This window comes from Temnothorax nylanderi, unplaced genomic scaffold, assembly GCF_030848795.1.
Source record: "Temnothorax nylanderi isolate EJ_2023f unplaced genomic scaffold, tnyl_v1.0 TNYL_tig0006_pilon, whole genome shotgun sequence".
In the NCBI taxonomy this organism is placed as follows: domain Eukaryota; kingdom Metazoa; phylum Arthropoda; class Insecta; order Hymenoptera; family Formicidae; genus Temnothorax; species Temnothorax nylanderi.
The window spans coordinates 1197889-1210108 of NW_027249068.1; the positions used below are offsets into that span (position 1 = coordinate 1197889).

Here is a 12220-nt window from a genome sequence, read left to right on the forward strand (position 1 = left end):
GTTAACGTTTATGTGCGGAGCGAACGCCGATTAAAATTTTTCGCACCAAAGCGGACGAAGATGTTAACAAAGATGGTAAAAGCGGTAAAACCGAGAAAAAGCGGAGAAGCAAAACGATGAAAGTGTCTCGACAGCGCGATCTCTCCAACGCGGGATAAAACGTGCGAAATGGCGCAACGAGTAGTTACACGGTGTTTCTCAGATGCATCCGCTTGCGCTTCTCACGAGAGGAATGCAATAATCTACGACGAGCTGTTTCCGTCGGGGAAAACTCGGAGGAGAATATATGTCGGACGTGGAAACGAAGAGATGGAGAACGCGCGTTGAACGCGAAATTCGACGCGACGCGACGGCGGAGAAAATCGAGAATTGCACTCTGCCGGCGATTGAAATCGGATTGAAGTGCCTGTCACAAGACTGGAGGCGAAGCTCGCCGTTAAAGGTAAGCGGCCGCATTTGACGGGGCTTTCATTCCTCTTTTCTAAATCCGGCTATTTCCGGAATGTTCCGTTTATGAAACGGGAATGGACGTCCGCTCATGCACATCCCACGTGTAGCTCGCGATTTATATACCAGACGCATTTTATTAAATATTCCATAAATTCGGACGTATGTAACGAATTTCACCGCGTTGTCGCAGAAAATAATTATCCGTCGCGGTTTGTATCTTTCTGTTTTTGATGCGATCCAAATGTACACGTTCCCTTGCGTAATTTTCAATTTGCGCTACGTAAATTAATTTATCGTTATTCCAAAAAATTATTTTAACGAGAACCATTTTGTGCGCTTAAAAATATTCTATATTATTAAAATTTTTTAAATTTGTGTTTCTGTGTGAGAAATTTTAATGGTGTAGAATATTTTAGAGGCAAGCACACATCAAAGTGAGTGAGATTAAAAGGGAAGGTTATTTTTCAAAAATATCGATCACCCTCTTTCTCTCTCTCTCTCTCTTTTTCTGACATAATTCCTACCTTTCTCACAGATTAATGAAAGTCTCGCATCAGTAGCCGATAAAATGTTTCTTAAAAAAATACCGGTTCTTGAAAAGATATTACTATACTGTTTAAACTTCGTTATATCATTATCAGAGAAGGAAAACAGTTTTATCAGCTAATATGAAGATTAACGAAAAATGATTACTATATTTTTCTTACTACAAACATTGGCGGCCTTTCTCGGAAAAAATGTTGAATATGCTGCAATTCAGTTTGACCTAGTTTCTTTTATTCTTATCGGGATATTACAAAGGTCGAGAGATCCACTGATTGTGAGTTCATTTTTAGTTCATTTCTATCATCGCGAAAATCTGAAAAAAAAGCGTGACGTGGACGCGAGATCCAACAATAAGCGGAGCGCCGACTTTACGGAAGCGCGTCGTTTTCGTTCGGATTTTCAATTCCGCGGGTGCCTCCGTTCGTCGCACCGTGATTATCGTGATTTGTATGATTTGTAAATCTCTTTTGCCGTTTCGATCGAGCCAGATAAGCGCGAGATTAGTGATAATGGTGACCAGATAGTGTGACGTTGGTGATATACCATTGGCCCCGATGCCGCACCGTTCATTCGGTTCCGCGCGCCTTCGTGTCGTGCCGAAACGTATAGATCGCATCTTTTCACTTATCTCCGGTGAACTTTGCGTTATCCGTGACGAAAAATCGAAGGAGATAGGCGAGTGCGAAACGCGTTAGTTAGAGAGTGACGCGTACGAGAACGAGTCGCCGAGTGCGAAGTCGTTTTTCCTCGATACTCCTTCAAGAAGCAGCCCGACTCGCCGAGCAGAATGGAGGAGAGGATGGAAGCCACGGGGATGATTAACGGTGCTCCCGTGCGCCAGGAAGGCAGGAAGCTATGGCAGTATTTAGCATCCATTTCCGGTATTTAACGGTGTACAATAGCATTCGTTGTATGTTGCTTCTTTCGCGGTACTTTACGAGTTAAGTGATCGAAGGAATTAGGAGTCGGATCCGTGTCGAGCGACGGGGTGGAGATTGTGCAAAATCTCTCATTGACCTGTTTAAACATTTATGATTGATATGTTATGTGCTTTCAAAATATGATGCGTATATGTGTTTCAATTTATGGCACGTATATCGGTTATTTAATATACAGCTTGCGTCAACCGTGTATTCAAATACAATCTACGTTGTTTACTCGTGAGCCAATTATACTGCTCACAAAACAGTATGTAATATTGTAATATGTTATATCAAGTGGTGTGCAAATATTGCAAACATGCAATCCCGACTCAGATTACCATTAATTTCCATTAATAATATTTGATATTCATCCCTGCAGTTGAGCGATTTATTTTTTAATTTATATGTATTAAATGCCAACATTGAAATATTTAATATTATTATTATTATCTGATTATATTTATATAATGTTATCCTTAATACGGATCTTATAATTTTACTAAAGTGTTTACATTAAAAAATATTTGTTCTTAAATAATGATGAGTGGAAATTATCTTAAGACGAATATAGAAATATAGATTACACTATTTGTCTTTTTCGAACATTAAAAATTCGCAGATGATAAGTAAATAATATTAGTTTAATTTTTCATGAAAAAATGCGATTTTTTACTTGTCCCTTTGGCACAAGCGTTTAAGTTTGTTTTCAGAAATAAGTCAAAATTGAATTAAGGACTTCCAATTTATTATGTATTTCACTAAGTAATTGTTTAATCAGTTAGTCATTAACTTATTACAATCTTATCGAGCTGATAATCGTCAATCACGATCGTTATGTCATGACTGCGAGAAACTTAATAATCACGTATTTTACTTAAATATTACTTAAACATTATCCAGTTTTAATTGACGAAAATTACTATTTTCTTAGAGGCTTTATAATTGTTAAAGATCAAATTACTGTACAGTAGATTTTTTTTATCGCTTTTTTCCGTTGTTCATGAAGTTGCTGGATTGCAAGTAGAGATAAAAAGGTCATTAGATCACAATTTAATTAAATTAAAGATGCAATCGGAAATATATCTTAATACAGCTTTGCTAAAGTCTTCATTATCCGCAAAAATCTACTTAAGAAATTACATTCTTCTGTCAATAAAAGTACTCGAGTTCCCTAGTCGAGAAAGACGATAACGATATTAATGACGAAGTTATTGCATATCTTTCTCCTTTTAACGAAAACATCTTTTAAAGATATCTGCGTTTTTCACTTACAATTAATTTCACTTGTATTTTATCTGACGGAGATAACTAAATCTGCATTCCAAACAGCTGAAGTCACATAAAAACGTAAATCGATATTATCAAGGGATTACACATACAGCTTTTTATTTAAAAGACTTTTATAAATGGAAATGCTATTAATCAGAGCATTATTATAGAGCGACGTCAATTAGCGTTTGTGCAATTTCACTGAATTAAAGTGAAATCTACCGTGTGATTTTAGTTGAGTTTCAACGAATCGAGCGAAGTGGATTTAACTGCCATGGACATCAAACTCGTTACGCTACTCAGTCGGATTGCGCTCGTTATATTGATTGAATTCTACACAGATATAATCGTGAGAAAGAGGAGGACATTACGCTTGCAGATTGTCTTCCGAGTTTCTTGACTTTCCTGCAGAAGTTGGATATAACGAGATCGCAGTCCCACCATGCTTGTCAGACCGTTCATTATTATGAAATCTCACCGAATAAGCTCGTATCTCGCTTATGAGCTCGTATCTCCCAAAACCCCCGGTGATATTTTATTGAAACGAGCGCGTTGTAATTTGCTCTGGGAGGAGAGACGGTGGTGTCCGTCTCGCCGTGAAATCCGACAGTGTTCTGTATAAGCGTGCACTTTCGGACGTAGGGCCCGCGGGATCTCAAAGAACAGTGAATTCGCTGTCCCGCTACAGCTATATTCCGCGAAACGACTCAATTCATCTCCGACGTGTCATAATACACCACTGTCTATTGTCGACGGCGGTTGTTATCGTAGCTGGAGTTTCGGCGTGCCCGATAAAGTAATTCGGCCCATCTGTCCGCCTTATCGTGCACGCCAAATAATTGTTTCTGAGCGTCGACAGCGTGGATTAGCATGATATATGGAAAGGAGATTTGGTTTACACAATTGTCGCATTAATGTTTGCGCATATGCCATAGCCATTCGGCACTGTAGTTCTTAAGAAAGAGACTATTCATCGAGAAGGTAGAGCGGCAAGTTGTTTTAACGAATTTACGAAATTCGGCATGTCTTTTATCGAAAGAGATAAACTATTTCTGATAATTTATATTTCGTCGAACGAAAGTAATGATGTAATAGGATTGCAGAGCGATCGATAAGAATCGAGCTCAATATCTAAATACAAATATGGGTGACACATTTTTTAAGAAATATAAGATAAATGTAATATTTATAATTCTCAAACTTTTAACTTTAACTCTTATATTAACATTTAGTTCTTAAACCTTTAATATTAAAGCATATAAAATTTTTTTGTTTGAAAAAGTTAATTCACAAACATTTCGTAGTTTGCATAATTCTAATAAAATCCGCCCAAGAAAGTAATCAGAAGTAGCTATTCGCGATACCTCTATTAAGTCTCTCGAACTTAATTAGTTAGAAAATTTAATTTTAAATGTAGTAAGACTGTTGCTAAGAAAGGCTCCTTAAGTTTTCTCTTTAATTGATTCGACGTTTAAATGCTTTCAGCCTGCCTAATGGCGGTCGGCGTTGGCACCGCCCTGGCTTGGACGTCTCCCGTTCTGCCCCAGCTATACAAGAAGAATTCCTGGCTGGTTATCACTGAGGAACAAGGGTCCTGGATCGGCTCGTTGCTGGCCCTGGGCGCGATAGCGGGCGCCGTTCCGTCCGGACCGATGGCCGACAAACTCGGCCGGAAGAAAACGCTTCTACTGCTGGCAGCCCCGTTTCTCCTGTCCTGGGTGATCATCATATTCGCCTCCAAACTATGGCTGATCTACGTGGCCAGGTTCATAATCGGCGCCGCCGTGGGGGCGGCCTGCGTCGTCGTACCGACTTACATCTCCGAAATTGCGGAAACGTCGACCCGAGGCTCCCTCGGCGCCATGTTCCAGCTGAACATCACGGTTGGGATCCTGCTGGCCTTCGTACTCGGGGCCGTGATGAACTACACGGCGTTCGCTATAGTCTGCGCCCTCATAGAGGTCGGCTTCTTGGCTTCTTTTATATGGATGCCGGAGTCGCCTATTTGGCTGGTGGTAGGTCAAACCGATAGAGACTTTTATTATTACATGGCTATTCATGTCGGCTATTTTGAATTATATTAGAATTTTACAACTGTTCAGTCGAAAGAAATTATTGTGATAGAAACCTGAACCGTGATGAACTTATTCACGAAGAAAAATTTGGATATGTCTCGAATCTTTATAGAATCAAGGATTGAAACCGGAAGCCACTATAGCGATGACAGTCCTCCGAGGAGATGCTTACGATCCGTCCGAGGAACTCGCGGAGGCGCAACGAGAAGCCGAGCAGGCAGCCTCGAGGAAGTCGAGCATATTCGACCTTGTACGAACCACGGCATCCAGAAAGGCTTTGCTCGCTTCGTTGGGCGGCATGTTGTTCCAGCAATTATCCGGCATAAACGCGGTGATCTTCTATACCGTCACCATCTTCCAGGCATTCGGAAGCTCGATGCCGGCGGAGGTTTCCTCTATAATCGTGGCGATCGTTCAGGTGCCACCCATTATCAATGTTTAATTTGCGTAAAAGCCTACACTTTTACAGAATTCTTTTAGAACACTTTTATGCAGCTTTTTTGTAAAAATAGAATTGTAACGTTGCTATAACAATACAGTTTGTTCAAATAAGGAATAGGAACTAAAACTTTTTTCTGGAAATTTTCAGAGTTTGATTATCTTATTAAAGTTTAATTAGAGTATTTTTATGTTTGCGAGTTAATTGTGCGAAACGTGATTTTATATGAATTATGTGTATAACTCGTGTTTCTCGCAGTCGAATTTTACATGATACTCACTTGTCAGAGCGATATATATCAATGATGTATATCTGCCGCAATATCTGCCTATCTCTCGCAATTATTATTAACTGCTTTTAATCGCCTGTTTACCTGAAACCGTCGTTTCTGGCAGATGGTTATGACGGGCGTAGCAGCTCTGATCGTGGATCGCGCCGGAAGGAAGCCACTGCTAATATTTTCGTCGAGTGTCATGATGGTCAGTCTCGTGGCCCTCGGTACGTACTTCAATATTAAGGCGAGCGGAAGTGACGTCAGTAAACTCGGCTGGCTACCGCTCACATCTCTGACGTTATTCATGATCTCCTTCTCCATCGGGTGAGTAAACCCTGCAATCAATTACGTTCGGATCTTTTAAATAATACATTCACAGTATATTATCCCAGTAAACTGTCCACTTATAATTAATATAGTTACAGATTACGATAATTTTAGAATTGTAACTGAAGTATCTGAAATCGCAATTAGTATACAAAAAACGAGGGGGGGGGGGATATCGACTGCAGTGTTACATTTTATGCGTAGGATGGGCCCGATACCGTGGATGCTGATGGGCGAATTGTTCCCCGCGGAGACCAAGGCGGTCGCTTCCGGTATCGCCGTGATGCTAAACTGGTTCCTGGTGTTCTTGGTGACGAAGAGCTTCCCGGCGATGAACAAAGGGTTGGGCGCGGACGTCACCTTCTGGATCTTCGCCGCGATCATGGCGGCCGGCACTGCATTTAATTACTTTTTCATACCGGAAACTAAGGGGAAAACCTCCCAAGAGATTCAAGAGGAGTTGCAGGGCAACAAGAGGACAAACACCTAAATTGTATTGACGAACTTTCGCTTTGTAGCGTGACTGCTGTTTCGATAACGATATTTACTAGAGTATAAATAATTAAATCGTTGCTTATTGTCGAGCTAAGCTGCAAGAAGATCTTGGTGCGACAAAGCATGAGAAGACAAACGGGCAAACAACAAAAAGATTTTAACGGCGACGCATCAAGAAGTGAATTGCTGAGAAAGTTGCTGAGAATAAAGTTAAATCTCATGAATGATTCATTTCTCGTACTCTCGTCCGTAAATTATTTCATTGGACATATCATTGTTGTCCTCTATAAATTATTAATACATAATTCTTATTCATGCAAGTTTATCGATGACCACGCGATGCATAAAAATTTCATCAGTTGCATATTTGTTAAATATTATTTCATAATGTGCATTATATCATACGAAAAAAATAATATCTTACGAAACTGCCTTTTAGTTAAATTTAAGACTAAGTGATTCATAATCTTAAACATTATTGCATCATTTTACTTTAGGACTTCATTTCGCAATTAATAATTAAATGTGTGATATGTCGCCTCTGTTGTATTCCAGTTACGCATAAAGAAATATGTGCATTTAGTTAAGCGATCTTTTCATCGTAGCACAAAAATAAGATTAATTATGACAATAATGATTATATTGTTGCTGAGACACCCGTTGCAAGCTGAACTTGGCTCACGAGTAGCTTCAAGCCAAAGTGCGTGCTTTGACAACGGGCTGAACGGACTGTAATATTGTTTTATTTAAAACATCTCCTTGGAGATTCGTTCTGGAGCTTCCGAACCGTTCGGACCTGTTCTCCAATCTTACGCTTCTCTGTATTTTCTCGTTCAGAATAAACCTGAGATTCTTCTTTTAAGAGAGTGCTTCTTTAGTTCTTTCTTTACGCGAGTGCGGGAGTGTGCGACGCGAACGCGAGTGTCCAAGAGATTGCGGAGCGCGGCGCAACATTTGGGAGCTCGGTGATCGTTATGATGTCTTCGCTCGGGTCTCGGGTGCTGAGAGACACCCGTTGCAAGCTGAATTTGGCACACGAGTAGCTTCAAGCCGAAGCGTTTTATTTAAAACAATGTTACAGCCCGTTGTCAAGGCACGTGCTTCGGCTTGAAGCTACTCGTGAGCCAAGTTCAGCTTACAACGGGTGTCTCAGCACGGGCACAACAATATACATATAATAAATAAATTTTTAGTTTGTCATAAATATTGGAAAGTATGTTGAAAACAGGAATGAAAAATTAATATATTAGAAATATATTGTTTTAAACTCCTTGATACATTATTAAAATATTAATTTTAACAATAAATATTATATGTTATAAATCCCTATTAATAATATATTGTTATAAATTCTTAAATACATTATTACAAGTTAATAATATATAGACGCGAATATAATATTTTATTCAAGTTTATTGCACATAATGCGATTTGAGTAATAAATAAATTTTTGAATAATAAAGAAATATTAATTTTTGTTTCATTTTTCTTTATTTTCTAAACTTATCTTTTCTGCAACTAAAAATAGCGATCCTGAAATAAGTATTTCCTAAGATGATTAATGTAAAGCAATTTCCATTAAAACTGCGCCCCTTTTGAAAATTATGCGATAACGCGCGTCATTATCTCTCTAGCTGTTCTAGAGTACATATAGAGCACAAATATAGAGCACTACCACTGAAGAACAAAGAAAAATGTAAGTTAGTATATTGATATTTTATATTTATTATCCTTTTTTTACGTGAATGGCGTCTTCAAGACGAGTAGAATATCTTACGGTAAGATAACGCAGATTACGATTGAGGCTATCGAGGAGCTGCGTTTAACCGCTATTGATTAAAGTCGCAAACAATTTAACGCAAATTGTGTGATAAAATTTAATTTTCCTTTTATAATATCGTGTTTTCGTCCACTTGATGTTTAACATATAAATTTTAGAATTGCACAGTCCAAAATTTTACCTAAAAAAACAACTATAAATGACGTAATTCATTGATTGAAATGTTCTATGCGCCAGTACTATAAAGGAACAGACATTATTTTTGAGAGAGAGATAGAGAAAGAAGGGGAGATTTATAATGTACAGAATAAAAGTAAGAAATATTCTTTTCGAATTTTTTTCAAAAAAATCAAGATTATTTGAAAAAAAATTTTAAATACTCTCTACGGATTTTAAATTCAGTTTTTAATATCAACTTTTTAAATTGTATATATTTAGAAGTAATTTTTGTTCGACAGAATCATACAACATTTACGATAGAAGAGGGTTTTGTAATATGCCCACATTTTTAATCTATTTCTTATTTTTTGACTTTACGCTTGACAATCTTGCGAAATACGTAATTAGAAGTGTTTACTGTCTGAAACAGATGTCTTAAACGGATGTTTAAAACGACGTTGCTTCACGTCATCGCTAATTGTCTGCAACCTGAAGTTATTATATATAGTATATTTCTACGTGTGTGCAGCTCACTTTGTATAGCATATAATTGTAACCGTGACCTTCTGATATTGCGCGCACTTGTCATGGAACTTCCCTCTGCAGACGTATTGATAAAATAGCGATTGTTGAATCGATCGGCATACATTCAATTTTTTATTGCTCCAAGGTTATCGTAGAAAGTACGAAGTTATCGCCGTTCTTTTTGAGACCAACAAACGAGATTAGAATGCGATTACCATTAATTCTTTCGTATGCGCATGTATGTGTACATATATACATTGTATGTGTGTATATAGACATATATGAGAAATTCTAAATTTAAAAATATTTTACATCAATACATAATTAAAATGCAAAAGATAATTTTTCTCAATTTTCCTCAAAGACAATTTAAAAAATTCTCTCTTAGTTCTTTTAAACATTCATTATCTTATGGTCTTTGTTACATTTTCTCTCATTGTAATTTGTAAGGTTGTTATTCTCATATTCTTCTTTCAGTATCTTATTCTGCGTCTCTTGCTGATGTTAGTAATTGTAATCACATTATTTGTGCTAAAAGAGTCTCTTTTGTACATCCCGTTTGTACATAAGTAAATAAATAACTAATAAAACAGCTACTTAATATTGAAAATGTACATAAATATGTTGATTCAGTTTTTATTATTCGCACTTTTTAGTTATTTTAAACTAAATTTCAATATACCAGATTTAACGACTTGATCCGTTTTCTAGAGAAATACTAAATATTGAAATGCTGACGGCAAACAATGGTGTCTCATTAAATTTTCATCGAGGTAATGTCCAACTCAGGTTCATCAAGAAATAATTAACAGAAACGCGATAAAATGAGTGGATAATATCATTATTTATATAATGCAATCGGGCTGAAAACGCTTTTGCTACCATTCAATGAATGATACAGTATCCTGTCTCTTGCATAAGACAATAGGTATTTAAACTTCAATTCTGTGAGGATAAGTAAATATAAAACTCATGTCGATGGAAAATTAAAATAAAAATAAATCTCGGTTTATTTTCGCACCAAAAGTTTCGTTCGAATCAAGATATACTTACATATTTTTCACAAAAAGCGATTCGATTAATTTTGAGAAGTAAAAAATCAAAAAATATATAGATAAACCGAGAAATATCTGTAAACGAGGAATATATAAATTTCTATTCGTAGAAAAACGACCGACAAAGAAAATCGCCGTTGCGATAAAACGATTCCTCTACAGCATGACATGTATAAAAGTTTTTTTCATAACTAGGAAGTTTATCGATGGCACTCGAGAAAGTTATGTAGTAAAATACCTTCCTCGTCCAACGATAAGGAATTATCGACAAAATCCCGTTGAGGTAACGTTATTTTCTCGCAGGAAACTCAAACAAAACTTTCCAGGAGATTCACGAGCTTGCATGCAAAAGACGGAAAATTTTAGATTTACTACAATTTGCGTGGGATGACACTCCTTTATTTATTTAGAATGAAAGCAGTAGCGCGTCAATCGCTTCGGAGCCTTTCGGAGCGCGCATCTGGCGAGTAATTTACCGTTGTATAATTAATAGATGGAGATATTAAGCGTTAATTAATATTATGGGATCAGTCTCGTAAATAAATTACACAGGGAGATTAATATCCGAAGCTGGAAATTTTTCCACGCGGGATGACGCAGACTTTGCATTCTTAAAGTGGAACACAAATCATCTTTTATGATTAAAATGAGCTTCGTGCGTCGGAATGAATGTTTTTGTCAGCTGTCACTGAAATTCATTTTACGTATTGTAGCTCTCATTCAACGTGAACAAATTTTCCGCAGTTACGAATGTTTGAAATGTTCTTTCACAGGATTTTTTCTATTAGTAACGTTAAAAAATAAAACGCATAAATAATGTTACATAATGTTAGATAATGATTACACTAGGCGCTGTAAAAAAATTGTAGAATATTATATACTCAAGTTTCTGGAATTACATTAAATTTTATGAACTAAAAGGAGACGAAAGTATCAAGAAAATATTATCTTACAACAAAAATTGTGTTAGAATGAGGCAAAAGAATTATTACACGTTATAAAAGATGTAGGTTGGAGGAACGTAAAATTTGCAACGTAAAAAAATATCCATTAAGCAAAAGCCGCTTTTAAGATATTCTAAATATTTTGCAAAACGTTTGTGATTCCAAAAAAATGCATGTCTTTTTCTCTGATACATTTTCTTGAGGCGCTTCGATCAATTTATTCTCACGTAAGGTGTAGAAAAATGTTAACTTAATTCTTTAACGTTGCTACTGACGAAACATTCCGCGATTGTGATTTATCGCTTGTAGATTGCAGTGGAATGTCGTAATGACGCATATACGCACTTGCAAAGTGCTGTGAGTAATAGGACGTAAGTACAAAATGAATGCACTTTGTCACGTTTCGCGCGTGGCAATTCCCGTATCCTCCCATTCACGTTTCTCATTAATCCTCCCACTAGTAGCACTGGTTGCATTTCTTTTCTCTTTACACGTATAATGCATTTTCTCACGTATTAGATTATGCAACGCCATTTCGCGAAAATCGCGCGACGTAATGCGTTGTTCAACGGTTACATCTCGAGTTCTCGTTATCATCGCACTCGTGCGCGATTACGTTAATGATATTAACGGTCAATTTCGCTGTCGACCAGGTTGAAGCACCGAATATCAACGTCGTATTATAAGACTGATTTCCACCCTGATTTCTTCACAACGGCATTTTATTTTGTTCGCGTTACATAATACAATAAAACCGTACAATAAAGCAACAATCTTTTGCCTCTGCAAATGAAATCGGAGTTTTTTCTTCAAGAAAAATTTCAATATCTTTCACCGAAACTAACTTGGTAATAAAAAGTAATAGATTCTTATTTCAACCGCACTTCTTATATTCTTGCAATTTTATAAACGACAATATTTTAGTATACCTTCAATTATTTTCAATTTTCTAGATTATG

At 36.9% G+C, this 12220-nt stretch overlaps 1 protein-coding gene across 1 annotated transcript; it reads left to right on the plus strand.

The window, feature by feature from the left end:
* The first annotated feature begins 1558 nt into the window (after nucleotides 1–1558).
* Nucleotides 1559–7660, plus strand: LOC139778086 (facilitated trehalose transporter Tret1). The gene is made up of 5 exons (XM_071715864.1): nucleotides 1559–1877; nucleotides 4674–5203; nucleotides 5376–5681; nucleotides 6098–6300; nucleotides 6508–7660. The coding sequence occupies exons 1-5, from the start codon at nucleotides 1784–1786 to the stop codon at nucleotides 6791–6793; spliced, it is 1419 nt and encodes a 472-aa protein (XP_071571965.1). The 5' UTR covers nucleotides 1559–1783; the 3' UTR covers nucleotides 6794–7660.
* Nucleotides 7661–12220: the final 4560 nt, after the last annotated feature.